Source organism: Bufo bufo, chromosome 4 (genome assembly GCF_905171765.1).
Source record: "Bufo bufo chromosome 4, aBufBuf1.1, whole genome shotgun sequence".
In the NCBI taxonomy this organism is placed as follows: Eukaryota; Metazoa; Chordata; class Amphibia; order Anura; family Bufonidae; genus Bufo; species Bufo bufo.
This window is the reverse complement of record NC_053392.1, coordinates 136,258,860-136,281,752: the sequence shown is the minus strand read 5'-3', so window position 1 is coordinate 136,281,752 and position 22,893 is coordinate 136,258,860. Positions and strand designations below refer to the sequence as shown.

The window sequence follows — 22,893 nt, the reverse complement described above, 5'->3', positions numbered from 1 at the left end:
GCAGCCCGTATGCGGAACCATTCACTTCAATGGGACCGCATTGCTGCTAAACCTCCAGCACCCGTGTGCATGAGCCCCAAGTAATCAATATGAGATCTGTGGGTGTCTGACTCCAGCATCCCCGCCAATCAGCCGTTTGAAGAGGTCACAGTGCTCCACCCATTCACTTGAATGGGACAAGCAATTGCACTGACTTCTGCTACAAAGGAGATGGTGCCCAGGTAATTTTGAAGAGGAAGCGATGCTCAGATGAGCGCTGCAGCTGATCGGCAGGGGTGCTGGGAGTCGGACCCACACCAATCTGATATTGATGATGGCTCTTGGCTGAGCGCTTCTGTGTTCCTGTTGTAGTGGTCGGAATTAAATGTCCTTTAAAATGGCAGCTTTACTGAGTAAAGGGCTTTCTGTGTAGTCAGTATATTCCTAACATCTTATTTGAACTTGCGCCTTTACCCTTGAAAAGTTTCTTTTTCACGTATTAACAGCCTACATGTGAATTTTCCTGTGCATTTTTTATTTTTATTTAAAACCAGGTGAATGGATTTCTTGATATAATTCCATGTATTCTATGGCCTCTCCAGGCTTCAGCTTCCTCGTTGCTTGGCCTTTTAGCATCAGAAATAGTCATGGGTTTATGGGAAGAGTCCGGGGTGTAAAGGGTGCACGACATGCACAGAGCACATGTGCTGAGCCGTAGATGCAGGCTTCCCCTGCCATTCATGTTTATGTAACTGGGGTCACTGGAGTGAGATGGGACAGCTTGTGGGAACCGGCCCAGCCACTTGCAGGGTCCCACTACTTCAGCAGGAAAAGCTCCGTACATGTGCATCTGCCTTTTGGTTCTCATCTCATTAGGCTTCTTGTAATGGACATGAAAATAAATAGACGTGAAGTGTGTGCGCGCATGGGCCGTATGAGTGATTTATGTGTGCAGATGGTACTTATGGGCTCGTATACATTACATGTCATGTGCAAGCTATTCCTCAAGTGTGTTTAATCTCTGCTCAGCGCCATCATCCACATCCCCCACCTTGTGTGGAACAGTCACTAGATTATCCCAAAAGCAGTCAGTCATGATCTTCCTGGGCTCCTCAATATTCATGGGCTTTTCTCGGCGCCTCCCCAACGGCACTGACAGGAGGGTGTCCCCGCCCCCTTGACAGGAAACCACACGGAAGCTGAAGTTTAAAAGGCATCTTCTTACCTAAATCAGTGTTGTTTCCTGTCCCCGGGTCGCGTGGAAGCTCCTCCTGTGTACTCCAGGATTCTAGATGCATGGCCTGGCCTTTTCCCCAGTCTCTGGGAGGGCCGTGCCTCGGGGACGCGCTCCCCCCCCCCTTCCCCATCCTTTGGCCTAAGTCCTTCGCCGGAAAGCAGCCCCGGGCTCCAGTCTCTTGCTCCTGGTTCCAGAGCAAGGAAGAAATGTCTTTACCCGGCGTACTGTGGGCGGAGACTCCCCGGGCTATCGGGAAGGGAGTCTCGTTACTATCTGCGCAGTCGCGGTGCGTCACGTGGCTGCGTGTGCGTCATGACGTCAGAGTCACGCCAATGCCGGCTTTAAAAGAGCCGGGAACGCTGTTTTCTGCAGTGTCTTATTTGCTCCTATGATGTCGGCTCCTAATATCTGGAAGCTGCCCTCAAGCCTATGAATTCTGCCTCAGTCGCCCTCAGCCCAGTAAGCCTCCTCTCCAAAATGTCAGTGGATTATATTGGTGGGGTTGTGGTTCTCTTCATTCACCCTGGGTGCTTGGTGCTGGAAGGAATTTTTTGTATGGACTTGGATCCTACTAAAATTCATAAATTTGATTACTTATGGGGTAGAGAAACCTCCACCGCCAAGGCACCTGGGGCTGATTCAGGCCGCAAGAAATCCGCTATTTGCCGAAAATCCTTTTGCTCGAAGGCCAAGAAAGCCCTATGCCCTAAGTGTACAGAGAAGATTGTGTCCAAAGAGTCTCCCTCTCTTTTGGACTCCATGCGGAGCATTCTTAAGGAAGAAGTTAATGCAGCAGTGGAGTCCAGGCTACTGCCTTCTTCCCCGCAGCTCTCAGTTATACGGGCTGGATTTAGATGAGGTGGAGATTGCCTCTAGTGATGACTCAGACTCCTAAGATGATGGGTCTGGCAGACCGTTATTTCTTCCGGAAGACACCCAGGGTCTCTTAAAAACTATAAGAGCCACCATGAACCTGGAAGATACCAAAGAGAGTTTATCCATCCAGGACCAGATGTTCCAGGTTCTTGGGGAAAGAAAGAAACGTGTTTTCCCGATTCACAATAATTTAAAATCACTTATATCTAAAGAATGGAAAGATCCTGAAAAGTGTGCTCCTATTTCAAATTCCTTTTAAAAGGAAATATCCGTTTTCAGATGCTGATACCAGCCCCTGGGATAAATGGCCAAAAATGTTTGCACCTGTGGCTCGGATTTCAAAGAAGTCATCACTCCCGTTCAAGGACATGTGACTACGTGACCCAATGGACAAAAAGAGTGAGAGCCTACTCAAAAGAGCTTGGGAGATGAATACGGCTATGTTTAGGACTAGTATTTCTGCTACCTGTGCAGACAGATCCTTGTCTGTATGGTTGTCCGAGCTAAAAGATCGTTTAGCAGCAGGTACTTCCAGAGAAGAGATCCTAGTATCTCTGCCAATGCTCAAACAAGCATCCAACTTCTTAGTGGATGCCTCAGCAGACTTGGTGAAGCTTTCTGCAAGGTCAGCTGCCTTTATCTAACGCCACCCGCAGAGCCATATGGCTCCGGTCCTAGTCGGGGGATACAGGATCCAAAAAACTTCTTTGTTCTATCCTTTGCGAAGGCGATAGACTTTTTGGGTCAGTCTTGGACAACATATTAGAGAAGGCGTCGGACAGGAAAAAAGGATTTCCTACTGAACCCAAATATTTTCCCCAAAGACGTTCCTTTCGCTCCCAAAACAAACCTAGAGTGGACCAGAAAAAAAAGGGGAGTTCTCGGGAAGATGGCAGCCTTCAAGAGGAAGAGGTAAAGGATTCCTCTTCAATCCGGATAAGGCCTCAAAGTCTACCCAATGACGCCAGCCAAGCTGGGAAAGGATGGGAACCTCCCCTTGGATTCTTGCCGCCATTCAAGAGGGGTTCAAACTGGAATTAGACTCTTGCCCACCAAATCACTTTGTCGTAAACAAACCACTGGCCAAAAGAAAAGGGCAACTGTCTCTGGAATCCGAGCTAACCAGCCTGATTCAGAAAGAAGTCCTGCTTCCCATTCCAAAAGACCAGCATCAGGAAGGATTCTATTCCCCAGTGTTTTTGATTCAAAAACCAGGAGGCTCCTTCAGGCTGATCATAAACCTGAAAAGTCTAAACAAGTGCCTAACCTACAAGAAGTTCAAAATGGAAACTATCAGGTCGACTGTAAACCTACTGCCTCAGTTTTGTTATATGTTGACAATGGACTTACAAGATGCATACTATCATGTGCCCATATTTGAGGACCACCAGAGAGTCCCGAAAATTGCAGTCTTCATGCAAAGACACCTCTGTCACTTCCAGTTTCAGGCTCTCCCCTTTGGCCTATCATCGGCTCCAAGGATTTTTACAAAAATAGTCGCAGAGGTAACAGCTCATCTTCATATGCAAGGTATCCTCATAGTCCCGTACTTGGACGATTTTTGAATTGCAGCCAAAACAAGCTACCTCTTCAGAGCTAGGATGGATAGTAAATTTCAAAAGTTAAAGGGGTTGGCCTCTCTGCCTGTATTTTCTACTACTGTGTGGGAGGCAGGAAAAAAGTACTTTCCTAATATATGTCTAAGTAGATCTGCCTGTTTTTTCTACAATGTGATGACACACCCCCCTGAGCCCCGCTCTGCCGTGCAGCCAGTTCGTCCATGGCTGCACGCGACATGGAGGAGCTTCGTCCATGCCTGCAGAGTAAATGCTCATGCGCTGCTTTTCCTCATCCTCGCAGCGCATGCCCAGTCTGCCCCTGGCGCCCCAGCCTCACGTAACCCTAACCCCCCCCCCATCCGGCATTTCTACTGTGTCCAGGGTCGGTGCTTGGAGCTGACACATTACCGGTAGGGATGTCCCGATACCAGTATCGGTATCGGGACCGATACGGGACATTTGCAGAGTACTTGTACTCGTGCAAATGTCCCCTATACCACTGCTGATACCTGCTGGCCGCTTGCGGCGGTGCTCTCAGCAGTTCGGCGTGGGGGAAGGAATTCTGTGACTCGCATTCCCGGCACCCGACCTCTGAGAGGACGCTGTGATCTGCACAATTAACCCCTCAGGTGTGGCACCTGAAGAATTAATTGTGCGGATCACAGCGTCTTGTCAGAGGTCGGGTGCTGGTACTGTTCTTCAGTCTCTGCATTGGTGGCAGTGGGCAGTGCACCCCCCCCTCCCTCCCTCCCCAGTATTAATCATTGGTGGCAGTGGCCACAGGGTCACCCCCATCATTGGTGGCAGTGGTCAGTTCCGATCGGAGTTCCAGCAGTGTAATGCTGGGGCTCCGATCGGTTACCATTGCAGCCAGGACGCTACTGAAGTCCTGGCTGCCATGGTATGTTAGTGAGCAGCATTATACTCACGTGCGCTGTGGCCGCCGGGCGCTCCTTCTTCTCATAGGTCTGTGCGGCGCATTGCTAATGCTATAAGCATTAGCAATGCGCCGCACAGACAGAAGAAGGAGCGCCTGGCGGCCACGGTCCTGGCTGCCATGGTAACCGATCGGAGCCCCAGCATTACACTGCTGGGACTCCGATCGGAACTGACCACTGCCACCAATGATGGGGGGGGGAGGGGGGACTTTTTTTGCGGACCCCTGGGCTGAAAACATTCTAGGAAACCCCATTTTATTTTTTTGCAGACCGTGAAAAACAGATGACACGCGGAAGCACCACGTCTGTATTATACGGATTTGTGGAACGGAAACGGAAAGTTAACTGAAGACATACGGAACACACGGATCTGTGATTTGCGGACCGCAAAACCAACACTGTCATGTGAATGCTCCCTTATGCTGACTTGTCTGTGATGAAATGACACCTGAGGTGCTGTTGTTACTATGGTATCATAGTTGGCCAGGGATGTCATGTGACCACTCCTCTGAAGATGCTTGCTGTGATGCATGCTGGGATTTTTACTTTCACTTTGCTGCTGCTCCACCCACACAGACTGTCATCTATGGGAGCATACTATGCTGAACACATTAGAAAAATTATACATACACAGTATATCTCTCATTATACTAATACCTCTTGGCTTTAGTTATTATCTGGGACAATTTTTTATTTTTATTTTGCGTATGGTGGCCAACCGCTTTTAAGGGAATATGTTATCTGAAAATTACCCATTGTTTAAATCTGTTTTTTGTCAAATAGTGTATTTTTATTTTGTTTTACATTTTTCATGACATTATTTAAAAAATCTAAAACAGTTTCTGAACAGGTAACTTTTCAGTAGCCATTGCATTAGCATCACAGGCACAGTTACAATGACAAGTAACACCTCTGTATAGATAACACAAAATCCACCGTTCGGATTTTGATATCACAGCTTATCTACTCCCTCCTGAACTCTGCACAGGTCACAGAGCATGCCTAGAAAACTCTCAAAATAAAGGGCCCCTCCTGTCCACTGTGTCTATGACCCACAGGAGGTCTTGGCATATTTGTTGTTACTGATTTGATATGGCAATACCGGGTGTTTGTCTTTTTGGGGACTTGAAGATTCAGTAGTCTGCTTGCTGGTGCAGTACACTGCAGTAGTCCTCTATTGCAGTGTATTGGCAGGGTTTGGTACATGGCAGGCCTGTAAGGCCTCTGGCTGCCATAGCAACCATCAAGACCCTGTGATCACATCACGGGGACCGGAGAGGGAGATTGCTCCCTCTGTAAATAACTTTTGAGGCCGTGGTCACTACTGTATGCAGCATCTAAGGGGTTAAACTGGATCAGTGCCAGCACCAATCTCGGTATGTTACAGCTGCTGGCAGCTCAGTTCCTCAGCCGCTGCCATCTCCATGTCCTAAATATACGGCCTCATGCGTTAGTATTATGCTTGCCATTCTGTATATTTGCAGCATGGAGTGGGAAAGGGTTTAACAATAGTTCATTTTTTTATGGTACGTTCCTTTTTAAAGGGTTTTCTTGAGGATAGGTCGTCCATTTCAGATCAGCGTGGTCTGTCTTCCAGCACCCCCGCCAGTTATCAGTTATCAGCAGCCACTGGGTTCATGCAGCTCAGTTACCATTCTGCGTTGGTTGCGGAGCCAATGGCTCATCAGCGGAGGTGCCACGCATCAAACCCTCACAAATCTGATATTGATGACCTATCCTTCCTATCGGTCATCAGTCTCTATAAACCTGCTGCCTGCTGGCTTCATCAGCGATGTGTCCACAAGAGACAGGTCTCTGCTGAAGCCAGTAGTTGGCTGGAGAGGCTGAGCTGACCATGCCAATGCCGAGAAGCAGGTAAGTATGACCCTTTCAGTAGGGGAGGCAGGCTGTCCACACTTGCGTTGTTAATTCCGGCCTTGACATCACGTCACGCACACGTCCTATTCTTGTCTGTTTTGCAGCGCAGCATAGGCGTTTGTAAGTCCGTGCAGGACCTGCAAAAGGGGAAAATGTGGGATGCACACGACCGGTATCTGTGTTTTGCAGAACCCAGAACGGATACAGTTGTGTGAATGAGGCCTTAATTCCCATGTCAGTTTATAGGGCACTGAATACATGATGTCATGTGGATGTCCATGTGGGAATGAACTCTTCAGATGTGAAAAATGATTTTGTGACCTCTTCCGTCACATGGCGAAGGCTTTCTCGGTGTGCTTCCATGAAAAACTACGCTCGTCGTTGTGCTCTCCAGTCAGACTGGTTTTTGTTTTTTCAACGAGTTTGCCAAACTGCAAGATTATAAAGAATAACTGGAAAAGTCAATCCTACTGAGTCCATTTCGAGACGTTTTTTTCTGATTAAATGATGGCATATCTCCCAACGTTGAGGCTTTTATTAATCAGGCAGAAAATAAGAGGGCAGAAGGTCGTTCGTAATCCTTTTTCCCATGGCCGCTCACTTCTTGCTTGGAGCTGGTTACCGACTTCATCACATGCGTTCATCTTCAGATGTGGCTTTATATCCCATTATATCAACAGAGCATTTCCCTATTGTCTGAGACTCTGCTTGCCTTTAACCCAAAGAACCCACATGAATTAAAACATGGCAGCCGCTAATACCAGTAGTCAAGTTGTGGAGCTGTGTGCTAGGCAAGACTGAGACAAAGCTTTTCACGTTCTGCACCATTGCGTCCGCTCTAGTCCCAAATGATGATGATTGGGGGGGGGGATCAGTGAAACAAGTGACCTGTTTGTGAAGATCAGACTGGTCACAGCTGTTCTGTGTGACATGGTCACCTAGGTCTGCCATTGATGTCCGCCTGGAGGCATGGCTTAAAGGGTTGTCTCACTTCAGCAAATGGCATTTATTATGTAGAGAAAGTTAATACAAGACACTTACTAATGTATTGTGATTGTCCATATTGCCTCCTTTGCTGGCTGGATTCATTTTCATGCACATATGCCGGAGCTTTTTTCCTACAGTGTGCAAGCATGGCCACCAATGCTGAATTGCAGGGTGGTCATAACCATGGAAACGAGAAGTGTATAATGTGATGGAAAAATGAGACAAGGAAACAATATGGACAATCACAATACATTAGTAAGTGCCTGATATTAAAGGGGTTATCCAAGACCATTATATACCCCCCATATGCCGGGCCCTCACAGGTAATATACTTACCCCGCTCACTGCGCTGCTCCTGTACATGGATGAAAACAGCCAGTGTCGGGGGGAGCAGCCAATGGCAGGCTGGAACAGGGATGAGCCTCGCTAGTGTCACCCGCGATGCTAGGGAGGCTCTTCTCCCCCCCCCACTGCCATTGGCTGCTCCCCCCCCGACACCTGATGTTTTCATCCGCGCATGGGGAGAAGCAGCAGCGCCGGTGCAGGGACCAGGAGCGGCGCGGGGAGCCAGGTAAGTATATTCAGTATGGGGAACATTTAATAATCTTGGATAACCCATTTAACTGTCTCTACATGATAAATGCCAATTACTGCAGTGAGAGAATCCCTTTAATAGACTGCCTGTCTGCTATGCTGGTAGGCAATAATGCTTAGAAATAGTATGTATTCCATTACATTTTAAGAAATCATGAGAAAGCTGCTTCGAGTCTACAAGGAGAGTGAAATAGAATAATAAAAATAATAAAAAATAAAAGTGCATTGTTATTTATACTTCAGGGTCCAAGGTGTATAGAAAAAAAAGGTGGATTTCTTGTGTTTTTCCCCATTTTCACCATCAAAAAATATATAAAAATGTATGTACTACAAAATAGTACCAATAAAATCTTTCATGGCACAATCCCTTTTAAGAAGTTAACCTTTTTATTAAAGGTCCTGGGTTTACCCCAAAAAGGGTATTTTTTTAAATTTGAAGTTATCCCTCATCTACAGGATAGGGGATAGCAATTAGATGGATGTAATCTGCTGCGTGAAAGAGAGCCAAATCCCATTCTGGACAGCAGAGACACGGAGCAGTGACATGATTAATAATGCTCCGTGCCTCTCTGTGACCTTTTTACTACAAAATCACAGTGAAATAAAGTTGTCACCGTAATTTTGTAGTAAAAAGAATCATGTTAATGCTCCGTGTCTCTGCTGTCCATGTTTAAAGGGGTTCTGCAGTTTGTTTAAACTGATGATCTATCCTCTGGATAGATCATCGGCGGGGGTCCGACACCCGGGACCCCCGCCGATCAGCTGTTTGAGAAAGCAGCGGCGCTTCAGCAGCGCTGCGGCCTTCTCACTGTTTACCGCTGGCCAAGTGACATCACGACTAGTATCACTGGCCTGGGTGCGGATAAGCTCCATTCAAGTGAACAGAGCTTAGCCACGCCCAGGCCAGTGATACTAGTCGTGACGTCACTGGGCCAGCGGTAAACAGTGAGAAAACCGCAGCGCTGCTGGAGCGCCGCTGCCTTCTCAAACAGCTGATCGGCGGGGGTCACAGGTGTCGGACCCCCGCCGATCAGATGCTGATGATCTATCCAGAGGATAGATCATCAGTTTAAACAAACTGCAGAACACCTTTAATGTTTTAGAGCACTGGCTACCACAAAGATGCTGACTTCAAGCCAGAAACCGAAGCCGCAGCTTGTGCATGTCTCCCTTGTAATACCTGTAGCCCGTGACTTCCAGCAGTGTAGGACCAGGAAAAGCACTGCGTGTTCTTCATCCTCTCCCACACCCGTCTGTGGCTCCCAGGCAGGAGCGCAGCTGCTGTCCCCCTGTGTCTTCCTCTCTGTGGGGGAGAAGGAACAGCTCTGCATTCAGTTGGGGAAAGGGCGCATAAAAGGCCTTCAGCTTTTCCTCCATGCTTGGAAACTCGAGCAGCTGGTCTGCATTAGCTTAAATATGTCCCAGCACAGTGCTTAGACCGTGGCCTGACGCCCCATTCCCAAGGTTTTACAAGACAAGGTTAAAATAGAACACTTTCCAATGGACTTGACTGCTTAGGATATCTGTTAACCACGAGAATCACGAACCGTTCTAGTCAGCCATTGTCTTTGCATTTTACCTTTTTGATTTATGCTTCTCGGAGAAAGTCGTGCTAACTCAACGCTTTCATAATACATGCAGGGTTGTCCAAGCCACGGCATTCGGTTAACAGTACCATTAATGGCAAGGTGTGATAGAAATGAGCAGTCAGATGCGTGATATGAAGAAAGCCCACCATCAGTCTGTACAGGACCTGTCTACATCCATATAGGACTTATCAGTAAGACCTCATAATGACCCAAAAGGCGAGGGGTTGTCGCCAAAGTTAGCGCCAAAGTTGGTTTTCCTCTTTTGTACCTTTTTGGGGCCCATTATTGAGACTGGGACCTTTTGGAGCATCAGTTTTTAGGCTCCACTGACTGCCACCTGCCATGATTTGATGGGTCTCGCTCTTCTGCCCTAGGCCAGGACACTTTGGTATTCAAAAAAAGGCAACTTTATATATAGTACCACATTTGACTTTTTAAGAAATTGGTCCCACCATGTGTTAACCAGAGCAGTAACTGAAAACCGTCCCACCATGTGGGCATGCTTTCCAAACTGTTTAACAACTGCGTGATTGTGCAGGTAAAAGGCCAGTTTTACCCATGAAACCACACAGCCGTATGTGGGCATGGCTTTTGGTTGCGTGCGGTTGCATCTGTAGGGGAACATGTCCTGAGGAGGGGACGCTAGAATTTGAGGACCGGTACTGATGTCTTGATTTGTGCTTTTTTTTTCAGTTGTTACACTATATTCAACTCTTGGTGGTCCTGCAATCGCCCATGGACTCATTGAAACAGAAATCACCCACATCATTACCAGCAAGGAACTCCTGCAAACCAAACTGAGGGTAATGATGATGTTAAATGCATTTACATGACTTATGATGACCGTTAATATTCTCAGAACTAGTGCAGGCATTAATTTGGGCTTGGTCCTAAAGGAGCTGTGCAGCTTGGGCTGGGCTCCCTCACTGTAAACATCTGCTTTGACATCGCTGCAGCCAATCATGGACTGCTGCGGTGACTGGTGGCTGAGGTGATGTCAGACCGGATGTTTTCAGCAAGGGAGCCCAATGGATCATCTCGGGTCAGGAGGAGGAGGAGTAGCGAGCCACACCAGGAAGCACATAAGTAATCTTCCCTTTACAGGTCCTGCCAAGTCGTCCTTTAACCATTCTTGCACAACCCCTTTATGGTGGCCATGCAAATTAGATGAATGTGAGCCAAACCCGCAGATTTCAGCGCAACCGGCTAACCACCTAATGTGTGTGGTGGTATCCCAACTCTTCAAACAGAGGCAGAAGGAGGGGGCATTTTGGTTTTCAACTTGCCCAATTCTTTGTTCTCAAGGAAAACATCCCGCTTCCATAGTTGTCTTGCATGACCTCCTCCCTTCTCTCTCACATGCATGCTGGCTCACGCCAAGAATATCATAAGCAGTGATGGCTAACATCCGGCACTCCAGCTGTGGTGAAACTGCGACTCCCAGCATGCTCTATTCATTTGTATGGAGTTCTAAGGACAGCCAAGCAAGTGTACATCTTGGGAGTTGTAGTTTTACCACAGCTGGAGTGCCGGAGGTTAGCCATCACAGCCATAGGGCATGTCTGGAGGAATATAAAGTGTATGGCCACCTTCACTATATTTGTGAATTCTTTCTGTGTGCACATTTATAATAAAGCCTCTGCGCTGGCGGTGGATCCTCCGAAGTTATAAATGGGCCCCGGCCTCTCCATAACTTCAGCGCATCCTTCGCCGCTTCTATATGTAAGACAGCTTCCTTGCTGTCTTACATTTAGACCTTTTTCTACAGCTGAAACAGACGTAGAAAATGGTAAATGATACGGGCCTGCCGGCCTGTTCCCTTCCCTGCCCACAATTTTAGTCGTATTGTGAGTGGGTCGAATTGCGCCACTATCTGTGCCTAAAATATGCATAATATAAGCGTATTATAGATACTAAGGGGGTCATTTATTATACTGTAAGTGCCCCACTGCTCACTGCACAGGTATTGCGATCTAGATTAGCAGACCACAGCCATTCGGTTCTTCATCCTTCAAAGTAAATGTTCATCTTCAGTGTTCTGACATTTCATAGTAGCACCTTCAAGGCTCACTACAACGAAAGGATCTTTGGAGGTTTATCAAGCTCAGACCCTTTGACTTTTGCCCAAAGATGTCTTTGTAGACCTCATCTTTATTGAAATCGGTGGCACTGTAATGCATCCATTCAGATTTTTGTTTTGAGATTTTCATATCTCTGTGCTACATGGTCTTTTGTCCTATTGGTTTCTTTACCGCTACCAGACCCCCTGCTGGTGCAAGCAAAAAAAAAAAAGTGCCTTTTATATTGACATGCTGGATTTCCCCATAACTGTGCACCTCTAGCTTGGTTGAACATGCTCGGTGTGGGTGGCATGGTGGATGGTAAGTTATCTTCAAAACGCATGAATGACACCATTTTTGATTTCACCACTCATTTTGGTGAAGAATACAGCTATGGGGAGGCAAGCACAATCCATCGGTGGCAGATAGCACTGAAGCTGGCGGCTTGTGCCAACAGATGTATAACATTTGGCCACCTTACACTGTCTACTGGCATTGTCCTTACAGACTCCCTACTGAATCGTTCCTCCAAGTACCCGGCCTCCCAGGCAGCATCCAAATAAAGCTGCAAACATTTAGGTTTCACACATTAACATGATGAAAATGAATTGTAGCTTCTAATTTCCTCCTTCATATTGGTGTAAATATTTTCATCTCCGTTATTAAAATCCAGGTTTATGGATCCATGTTTAGAATTAGCTCATTATTGACGTATTTTAATAAAGTAAACAGGAGCATTATCTGTGTGCGGAGCGCCCAGACCTGAAGGTGCTGCTTTGTGTGTTCTTGTCCTCTGGAGCGGAGCGCTTGCCAGTTCTGGCAGCCCATATATACAAATCCTATCTTCCTACTCCAGCCAGGGGATTCTCAGCCTCATGCTTTGTGTATTGTATGTATATTTTGGCAGCGTACCAGTGCAAACAGAGTTTTCTAAGACTGACTAGATAACGTTTATGTTAAAGAAGTGTTCTCTGTTGTAAAATTAGCTTAAAGGGGACCTGTCACTACTTCTAACATGGTTGTTAAATATTGTAACGGATCACCTGGCACCCCGACTGAGTACCTCCGTTTACGAATGCGCCTAGCGTTTTCCTGAGGTTTCCAAGCACTCTGGCAGACACCACAATCACCGAACCGAAGAAGCCTATGAATCCTCTTCAAGCATATGAATGCTGTAGGCAGTTGAATAGGAACCATACGAATAGGTTTTCACTCCTAGCAGTAAAACTGGGACAGCATGCAATAAATCCTCCCCCAAGAATGAGACGACACTTCACCTTGAGGGTTAAAATAGGAACACCCTTTATTTTAACACAAACATTGATTTATACACATCTTCCAACAAGGTACCACCCACAGGGCTCTGCAAAAACAGCCAATCATATGTATCTACAGTATTTAAACCTTCCCAGCAATTGTACACAAAATCCCCTTCCCTCTGTCTGTAACGCAATAAACAAAACACAATGAGCATTGTCTGAGATGTAATTAACCAACACAATAAGCATTGTCTCAGACGCAATCCACAAAATACAATTACCAAACGTAATGGACTAACTTGAACCCTGGCATGCACATATACAATTTAACCGAACCCATAATAACACACATAATATTTAAGACAGCCTGAATGCAATCTGCTACACAGTCTTAAAGGGGCATTGTTCCTAAAAGTCATAACATGTCCACGGATGGCCATTAAATGGCCAGTAGCAGCAATATAAAATACCACATGCCCAAATATTGCATTCAAACGTACCAATTCACCAGGGGCCATAGTCAGCAGGTAGGAGGCGGGCAGCCAGGCCTCTCCATTGCCCAGTGGCAAGGCGGGTTCCGCCACATTTCTCCCCTTTCCCATTGAGACTATCCAGACTCCAGGCGGTCTGGGGCTCTGATAGTCAGCCGGCCTTTCTCCAAGGGTGTAGTTGTCCCTATGGCCCCCTGCCACTTGTGCCCAGTTGTAGATCCATGGCTTGGGGGGAAGGTAACCAGGGTGCCCTCTCCCCTGGTTGAACAAAGCTGTTGCTGGGGGGAAGGGGTAACGGGCTCCTCTCTCTGCGACACCCTCCCTTGTTGTAGGGGAAAACAGACTGCCTCTCCTTCCAATACATTGTCCTGTTGTTGTGGACCAGGACAGACTGTCCATATCTCCAGTGGTGCAGGTACAGAGACTACGGTCCCATCTGCACTGTTGTGGGGCTTACTGTCTCCCCTTGGTGTGCTAGGCTGCCACTGGGGAGAGGGGGTAACAAACTCCTCTCCCTTACACACTTTCAGCCGCTGGGGAGAGGGGGTACAAGCCAGCCCTGTAACAAGGGGGTCGGTGGAACAGAGGCTAGCGGCGCTCTGCCCTGATGCCAGCTCTTCTGCTGGAGGGACTGGAGTACAGTCCTGCTGGTTAGTAAGGGGACAAGTAGGGCAGAGGCCAGCGGCGCTCTGCCCAGATGCCAGCTCTTCTGCTGGGAGGGGGCCAGAGGTGGCTAACGACTCCTCTACTGACCCCAGTACCTGGTTTGGAGTTGGCTGTGGAGGGGAGGGGTTGCTTACCTCCTCCTCCTGGTACTGCTGCTGGAGTTGGAGATCTGGGCCGGCTGCCCAGTATCTCTGTAGGGCCGGTAGAGAGATCTCGGTCCCATCTCCACCTGCCATCTGTGGGTCTTCCGAGGACCAGTCGATAAGGTCCCTCATTTCTGGGGCTGGTTGGGGAGTAGGAGGTACCGAATGCAGGTCTCCTGATGACAGGCTTAGTTGTTGGGGAGGGGGAACGAAACTCAACGCTCCCAATGGTGTACAGTCCATAAGCCCCATCAGGTTAGAGACAGCACGGCCTCTCTGTAGTCAAAAATGTCCCAAAGCCGTGACTCTGCCGCACTCCCAAATTCCAGTTCTGCAAAGGCCCCCCATAATAAGCCAGGGCCATTATAATCCTTGCCCTCGGGTTTGTCAAATTTGGCCATTCCGGGAACCCGCTGAACCGCGTACCAACGTAGCGCTTGGTATGCATCATCGAGACCCAGTTCCCTCCATGCCAGTAAATTAAGTTGCCTCACCAATTCCTCCTGGGCCTGTTCTCCCAGCATAGGTATCCGTAGGGCCACTCTGATTTGTAACCGCTGCTCCTTGCTGGGAAGACGCTCACCTCGCCAACGCTGGACACCTTCTAGGGTTTCTTCCCACATCTCTTGTCGGGCGCTCTCTCTGCAGTCCAACCTGGTTGCCTCTCCTATTGGCTTGACCAGTGGTGCCAAGAGGTTCTGTAACCTCCGGTTCCATTCCTTTTCTACCTCGAGCGTTGTCCAGGGACTCGCTGGTTCTATGCCGCTCCAAAATAATTCCTGTGTCTCCAGGGTGTTGTTCCTCTCACACCAGGACGCCATCCCACTGCTTGCCACCAATGTAACGGATCACCTGGCACCCCGACTGAGTACCTCCGTTTACGGATGCGCCTAGCGTTTTCCTGAGGTTTCCAAGCACTCTGGCAGACACCACAATCACCGAACCGAAGAAGCCTAGAATCCTCTTCAAGCATATGAATGCTGTAGGCAGTTGAATAGGAACCATACGAATAGGTTTTCACTCCTAGCAGTCAAACTGGGACAGCATGCAATAAATCCTCCCCCAAGAATGAGACGACACTTCACCTTGAGGGTTAAAACAGGAACACCCTTTATTTTAACACAAACATTGATTTATACACATCTTCCAACAAGGTACCACCCACAGGGCTCTGCAAAAACAGCCAATCATATGTATCTACAGTATTTAAACCTTCCCAGCAATTGTACACAAAATCCCCTTCCCTCTGTCTGTAACGCAATAAACAAAACACAATGAGCATTGTCTGAGATGTAATTAACCAACACAATAAGCATTGTCTCAGACGCAATCCACAAAATACAATTACCAAACGTAATGGACTAACTTGAACCCTGGCATGCACATATAATACAATTTAACCGAACCCATAATAACACACATAATATTTAAGACAGCCTGAATGCAATCTGCTACACAGTCTTAAAGGGGCATTGTTCCTAAAAGTCATAACATGTCCACGGATGGCCATTAAAGGGCCAGTAGCAGCAATATAAAATACCACATGCCCAAATATTGCATTCAAACGTACCAATTCACCAGGGGCCATAGTCAGCAGGTAGGAGGCGGGCAGCCAGGCCTCTCCAATGCCCAGTGGCAAGGCGGGTTCCGCCACAAATATGTATAATTTTCCTTTGTTATTCCTCCTTGAAATGTATGACTAAATTAACAAATGGGTGTCACCATGCCCAGTTGTCAATGTGTCCCTTTCCATGGAGGCACTGCCTAATCAGTGCTGTGTAGGAGCAGTATGCTATTACTCAGTTGTTAAATTATCACTAACTTTTCTCACAACGTTGCACAATAGTACAAGCGACCATAAGAATTTAGTGTGGAATACAAGTTTATGCTATAAGTGTTATGTGCCATCAGTGACGCAAGAGCCCAGTGCTTGTAGGAGAGAACCGTTTAGAGTCTGCCCAGTGGGCAATGTGCTAATCAGATTTTCTTGGATGTGTCTGAGTACTAATGCAGTCATTTCTGTTTTCTTTTATAGAACATCCTTCCTCAGGTTCCCTTGTTGAGGCATATTATTCTTGTGGATGGCAGCAGCACCCAGCAAACTGCTTACCCCGACCATGTCACCGTGCACAGTATGGCCTCCGTGCAGGCCCTGGGAGCCAGGCAGGGTAAGTGGGGAATTGGGTAATTATATATTACTAGGAATTCACATGGTGGTAAAATGTGCTGTGGATTGCAGTACCAGCCACTTTCTTTGTGGAAATGCCATGGATTTTCATTGTGGATTTCATTGCTTTCAGCGTAGCAGGGAGGAGATCTGCAATGACTCCACAGCAAAATCCACATGTAGCTCATGCAGATTTTACTGCAGATTTAGGTCAAATTACTGCAGCATTTGGAGTTACTTTAAATCTAAAAAGTAGCAGAAGTCTTGGTGCGACTGGTGGACATTTTCTTCATTCTTTAGATCATGTTATTTTATAGGAAAAGCCTGGACTCTCAATTTCCGTCACCCCCTCCATTTACTTCATTGGCAGGTAAAAAAAAGCGATATTGCATTGTAAAGTGGTGCTGCCACCTCCAAGTCACATACAGATGTGCAGCACCATCTCCTGTGCAAACTAGGCCCCAATAGCATGTAATCCCCCACACCCTCCTCATGTGTCATCTATGAAGAGATAACACTTTCTGCAGTCTATCTGTAATCTGTGTGTACAGTAGTGTTAAAAAATATAGCGGCAACCCAACATTATTAACCTGCTCGCTGTTTTTGGTAGAAGTGCTATTTCTACATAGCAAATAATTTACTTGCACGTGTAGTAGAATGATAGAAAAAAAACAGACCCAACCATTAGGACATGCATGCCGCTCATTCGGAATAATTGATTCATTAATAGAATGGTACTCAAAATAATAGCAGTGAGGAGTTAAAGGGGGTTATCAAATTCTAAAAATGCCCCTCCTATAGATCATACTTACACCCCCCAACCCGCGTCACTCCAGATACCCTGTCTCATGGATCAAAACATCCAGTGACGGGGGGTGCAGACGATAGCAGGCCACGGGTGACGTCACCCATGACACGGGGATAGCGCGTCACCGTCGCTGCCTGCTATTGGTTGCACCCCCCCAGTCACCGGATGTTTTGATCCGCATAGGGCAATGCAGCGGCGGCCGTACAGAGATCCGGAGTGATGTGGGTGCTGGGGAGTGGGGAAAGTATGATCTATAGGAGGGGCGTAGGCTTTTTTAGAATTGGATAACATCTTTAAATTGGTGAAGTCCTTAATTCTGTGGAATAACAGGTGTCAGTTTTGGCCCTTATTTAAGGTAGGAGGGTGGCAGATGTTGCACATGTTGGTTATTTTGCATTTCCTTCTGAACTACTAGGGAAAATGAGTCGTTCCAGACATTGTTCTGATGAAGAACATACTTTGATTAAAACATTGATTGGAGAGGGAAAAACATATAGAGAAGTGCAGCAAATTATAGGCTGCTTAGCTAAAATGATCTCATGCCTTGAAGTGGCAACCAAAACCTGAAAGACACGCAAGGAAGCTTAGCCAATGATCATCTCCAGAAAGATCTGAAGTTACCAGTAAGTACTGCTACCATCAGAAGACTATTATTGGAATCCAAGTTACCAGCAAGAACTCCTCCCTGCAAAGTCCCGTTGTTGACAAAAAGACATGTCCTGTATAGGTCACAATTTGCCAAGGAACACATTGACTGGCCCAGAGAAATGGCACACAATTATTTTTTTTTTTGGTCTGCTGGCTGTAGACAGTATGTCAGATGACCCTGAGTGCTGAATTCAAGGCACTGTGAAGAGAGTAAAGCATGGTGGGGCAAAAATCATGATGTGGAGATGTTTCTCATACCATGTTGATGAGCCTATTAATCACATATGAGGGATCATGGATTGATTTGAAATGTCAAAATACTCAAGGAGATCATGTTGCCCTGTGCCAAAGATTAAATGTCCTTTGAAATGGCTGATTCAAAATTAAAATGACCCAAAACACAAAGTTTACAGGCAAGCAGCATCCAAATCCACAAGTATGTAAAGCCAGTCTTCACTAGTAGGGTACCTTATAAATATTCCCAGGGTACTGGGTGCACGTAGCGTTGGAATCTGGGTTAGAATCCCAGTATGTATAAAACCAAAAGATCTGCAGCGCTCTTCCAATTAAAGCTATGTTCTGATGCCTGTTGATGAATAAGTTATCCATACTTTAATTGGAAGAGCGCTGCAGATCTTTCATAATGACCCAAAACACACCAGTAAGAGAACAATAGAGTGGAATGTAGTCCAGTCGTCCTGGACTGGAATGCCTGTTCTGAGGGGCCAGTAGTTGGTCAAATCCATGCAGCACAGATGTCAAGGAGTTCTCAGAAACAATGGGTATGCCTCTAAATATTAGTTCAGCAATTCATAGTAAAGGGAAATCTCAAACATGTTTACAGCTGATACATAAAGTGTTGCGTTCTTAAAGAAAAGTGCTGGTATTGCTATTTTTATAAACCGCCTACGGCTACTTTAACATCAGCGTTTTTGCTGGATCCGTCATGGATCAGCAAAAATACTTCTGTTATGATAATACAGCTATCTGTATCTGTTCTGAACATGTCCAGTTGCCTCATCTCTTAAATGACCAAGACTGATCCGGCACTGAAACCATCCAAGAAAACGGACATGGACTTACAATGTGTTTCACGCCGGATCTGTCTTGCTCCGCTTGCAGCGCTTTTGTCTCCGCTATGGGAACGCAACTAAACAGAACGGAATGCATTCTGGTGCACTCTGTTCAGTTCAGTTTTGTCCCCATTGACAGTATGGTAACAAAACTGAAGCGTTTTCTTCCGGTATTGAGATCCTGTGGCGGATCTCTATATTGGAAAGCAAAACGCTGATGTGAAAATGGCCTAATTTTTCTTTTTCTTTACTTTCTGTGAAGGATTGGCACAAACTGGATACATTTTGCTATTGTTTTGATTTTGAATTAAACGTGTAGTATTTCCAGAGCTTTTGAATTTATGGAAATAAGTTATTATAATTTAGAGATTTATTGGCTTTTTTTTTTTTTTTTTTTAAGCTCGCTGTTATTTTTTTGAACACTACTGTATGTGCTGCTTTTCTATGTTCTGTTAGTAATCATTCCCAAGTCATTCCCAAGCTTTAAACGCCAGGACATCCCAGGGCTGGTCTTCCTCACACACAGCAGGAAACCCAGAATCCTCATAAGTATGATCTACTGGGTACATCCCACCCATCCCCCCCCACCATAGTATGGAGGATTCTCTCTCCATGTGAACAGATGCCAAACATCTGGTACAGATTATAGAATCCTAATCAAGTCATTCATGGCCTTTATTCCCAGCACCAACTGGTGCCTGACACACTTGCCACACATGTTCATTTGGTGGAGCCGAGGTTTTAGATGCTGTAATTGTATTCTCATCATCGCTCTGGTCCTCTATCGGCAATGAACCCGGGAGTGATAGATGGGTCTAAGAATTTTTGGATGTGCGGTACATCGTTTTTGTTTCTGTGTGTTTTGTACATGGTTTGTTTGTCATTTTTAATGTGTGTTTTATGGGGGGGTATTATTCCTCTTATATGTTGTACTCGTAGTACACAATGTAGACATACACTGATAAATAAATCTTTTATCTGTGGAATGACTGAATTAAAGGGGTTTTACACTAGGTGATTTTATTTTTTTACTGATGAACTTTACTCTCAATAGGTCATGAGTATCTGATCGTGGGGTTCGAATCCCTCCAGTGACGTCATGTTCATCGCTCACATGGCCTAGGCACAGCTCAGCCCCATTGAAGTGTATGGGGCAGAGCTGTGATACCAAGCTATCATATGTACGGCTCTGTGCTTGGTGAGCAGAGAGAAGGCTGCGGCCGCCGATGCCTTCAGCTGATTGGTGGGGGCCCCAGGTGTTGGACTCCCACCAATAAGATACTGATGTCCTATACAGAGTTTAGGTCATCAGTAAAAAACAAAAACAAAAAACAAACTCTGAAAACCCCATTAAATACTAACTCTACTGAAAAGCCACCTTGAGTCATACGTGACCACTGCTCCATTCACTTCTATGGTACTAGTGGACATAGTTAAAGTAAATGGAGCCAGGGTGACGCATGCCACCACTCCAATTGCACAGGAGTAAGGTACTTTCACACTAGCGTTTTTCTTTTCCGGCATAGAGTTCTGTCACAGGGGCTCTATACCGGAAAAGAACTGATCAGTTTTATCCCCATGCATTCTGAATGGAGAGCAATCCGTTCAGGATGCATCAGGATGTCTTCAGTTCAGTCTTTTTGACTGATCAGGACGGAGATAATACCGCAGCAAGCCGGATCCAGCATTTTTTCCCCATTGAAGTGCATTTATGCCTGATCCGGCCCACAGTGTTCTGGCAAAACGGATCAGTTTTTGCGGTCTGCGCATGCTCAGACCGCCAAAAATGTGAAAAAAAATTGCCGGTTTTTCCAGATGACACCGGAGAGACAGATCCAGCATTTCAATGCTTTTGTCAGACGGATCAGGGTCCAGATCCGTCAGACAAATGCCATCAGTTTGCATACGTTTTGATGGATCCAGTAGGCAGTTCCGGCGACGGAACTGCCTGGCCGAATCCTCTGCCGCAAGTGTGAAGGTACTCTAACTGGTAATTTTGTACAATGCGCCTGACTACCCTAGTGTTATTTTCAATAGAGTTTGGCCTATGCACACTACAGATCTGAGCAATGTCATGATGATTTCATAAGTGACGAGGTATTTTTCCACAGCAAACAAGCCGCGGCCGTTCCCGCTACCACACGACATTGCCGTCATCATGTACACGAGCGGATCCACTGGGATACCTAAAGGAGTGATGATCTCTCACAGCAACATCATAGCTGGTATAACTGGGATGGCACAGAGGATAACGAATCTGGGGTATGTTCTTATGGTGGTAACTGTATTGAGTTAAAGAGGTATTCTGATTATATCAAGTTATCAGTTAGATCATGGCGGCCCTACCACTGGAACCCCCACAGTCACAGGCCCCATTCCCTGTGCAGCCTCCTGATTGGTCAGCGCTTCACTCTATCTCCAGAACTGTCGTAGAAATGAATGAAGCAGCTAAGCACAGCACATGACTGACTGGCCGCTCCTTTCATATTGGGGCCTCCAAGGGGTACAGGGCCCCCATTCTCGTGATTGGTGGGCGTGCCAGCGGTAGGACCTGCAACAATCTAATAACAGGATAAGGGGTTACGTAATATTTCCGAAATAACCCTTTAAGTACACTGCAACAATTTACTGACCCTTTCTGACTTCCCTTAGATACCCTTCACTTGTCAAGTACCTGTTTAGGGAATTTTACTTGGGGTCATTTTTGGAAAGCTTTGTACTTCCGCATTGAATCCAGTATCTTCTTTTGCAGAGAGACGGATACATACATTGGCTACCTACCTCTGGCTCATGTGCTGGAGCTAAGTGCGGAGTTGGTCTGCTTGTCACGTGGCTGCCGTGTCGGCTATTCTTCACCGCAGACACTTTCTGATCAGGTGAGTAGTTCTTTAATCGTGGTAAATATATAAAATATGCTAAGGCCAGGCCCGGCAGCTCTTTCTATCACGCTGTGCCTGACAGAGGCTGCTCCGGGGTGTACAGAAGGCTTTGGTCTGGGGCTCGTCTAAACCTTAGCTCCTTATAATGAGGCATCTGTCACTGCTGGTCTGTGCATTATGAAACTGCCGACTGGTTCACTCAGTACAGTAGTCCATAAATCACACATAATATAGAGTTGTGTGTATCTGCTGGTAATGTGGCTCCCATGGGGGAGGGGTATATTGACCTAAGTAATGTGTAAGGCATTTGTAATTTGGATGACAAGAACACCGGAGTGACGCAAACCATGTACTACTGTCTGTGTATATTTTCGTTATCGATGGCCCCTGTCAGCCTTATGTATACATCTAGATCTGTAGTGCCGTAGTCTTTAAAACTTATAGAAAAACTCTCTTTTTATATCCTGCAGTCCACCAAAATCAAGAAAGGAAGCAAGGGTGATGCATCAGAACTGCAGCCAACTCTAATGGCCGCTGTCCCGGTAAGTTTGCCCATCTTGTGCTCTTTACTGTAAGTAAACTGTCTGCCCTGACGTTAGGCCGCCTGACTCAGAGCTGCAGGACTTTGTGTGAAGACGTCTAGGTACAAATATTTATCCCAATTTTCTGCATGCTTCTGAGATGAGTGATTGGACCGGAGCGAGCGTCTTATGACCCTTTCCATGTCACCTTTTTGTGAGATTTTCCAGCTCATCCCTCATGACAGCAGAACATGGGAGGTTATTCCCCTTTGACCTTCTTGGGACAGGAAACAGAGAGGTTAAAAGGTCCCTCCACCCACCAGTGTTCTTCCTGTCCCTACAGAGGATAGATGCAGAGAGGTTCCCTGCTCTAGGGTTGAAGAGATTCTACAGGAACTTTTAGGGCCTAAGGCTGGGACTAGGGTCGGGGGGTGTCCGGCCTCTCCTTCCAGGTCTCGAATAGCCTTGCTAACACCTCGGGGTAGCAGCCCGGAACCCACCTGGTGGAGTCCAAGCTTATAGGTGGGTTCTCTGATGGCCT

The 22,893-nt window shown here is 46.6% G+C and overlaps 1 protein-coding gene across 1 annotated transcript in view; it reads left to right on the top strand.

The window, feature by feature from the left end:
- Positions 1-22,893, top strand: part of ACSL3 (acyl-CoA synthetase long chain family member 3) — an 86,571-nt gene that overhangs the window by 43,548 nt on the left and 20,130 nt on the right. Inside the window, exons 4-8 of the mRNA XM_040427989.1 lie at positions 10,331-10,440; positions 16,292-16,424; positions 21,064-21,214; positions 21,705-21,828; positions 22,302-22,373. Of these exons, the coding sequence (XP_040283923.1) occupies positions 10,331-10,440; positions 16,292-16,424; positions 21,064-21,214; positions 21,705-21,828; positions 22,302-22,373 (590 nt within the window). The remainder of the gene's footprint in view (positions 1-10,330; positions 10,441-16,291; positions 16,425-21,063; positions 21,215-21,704; positions 21,829-22,301; positions 22,374-22,893) is intronic.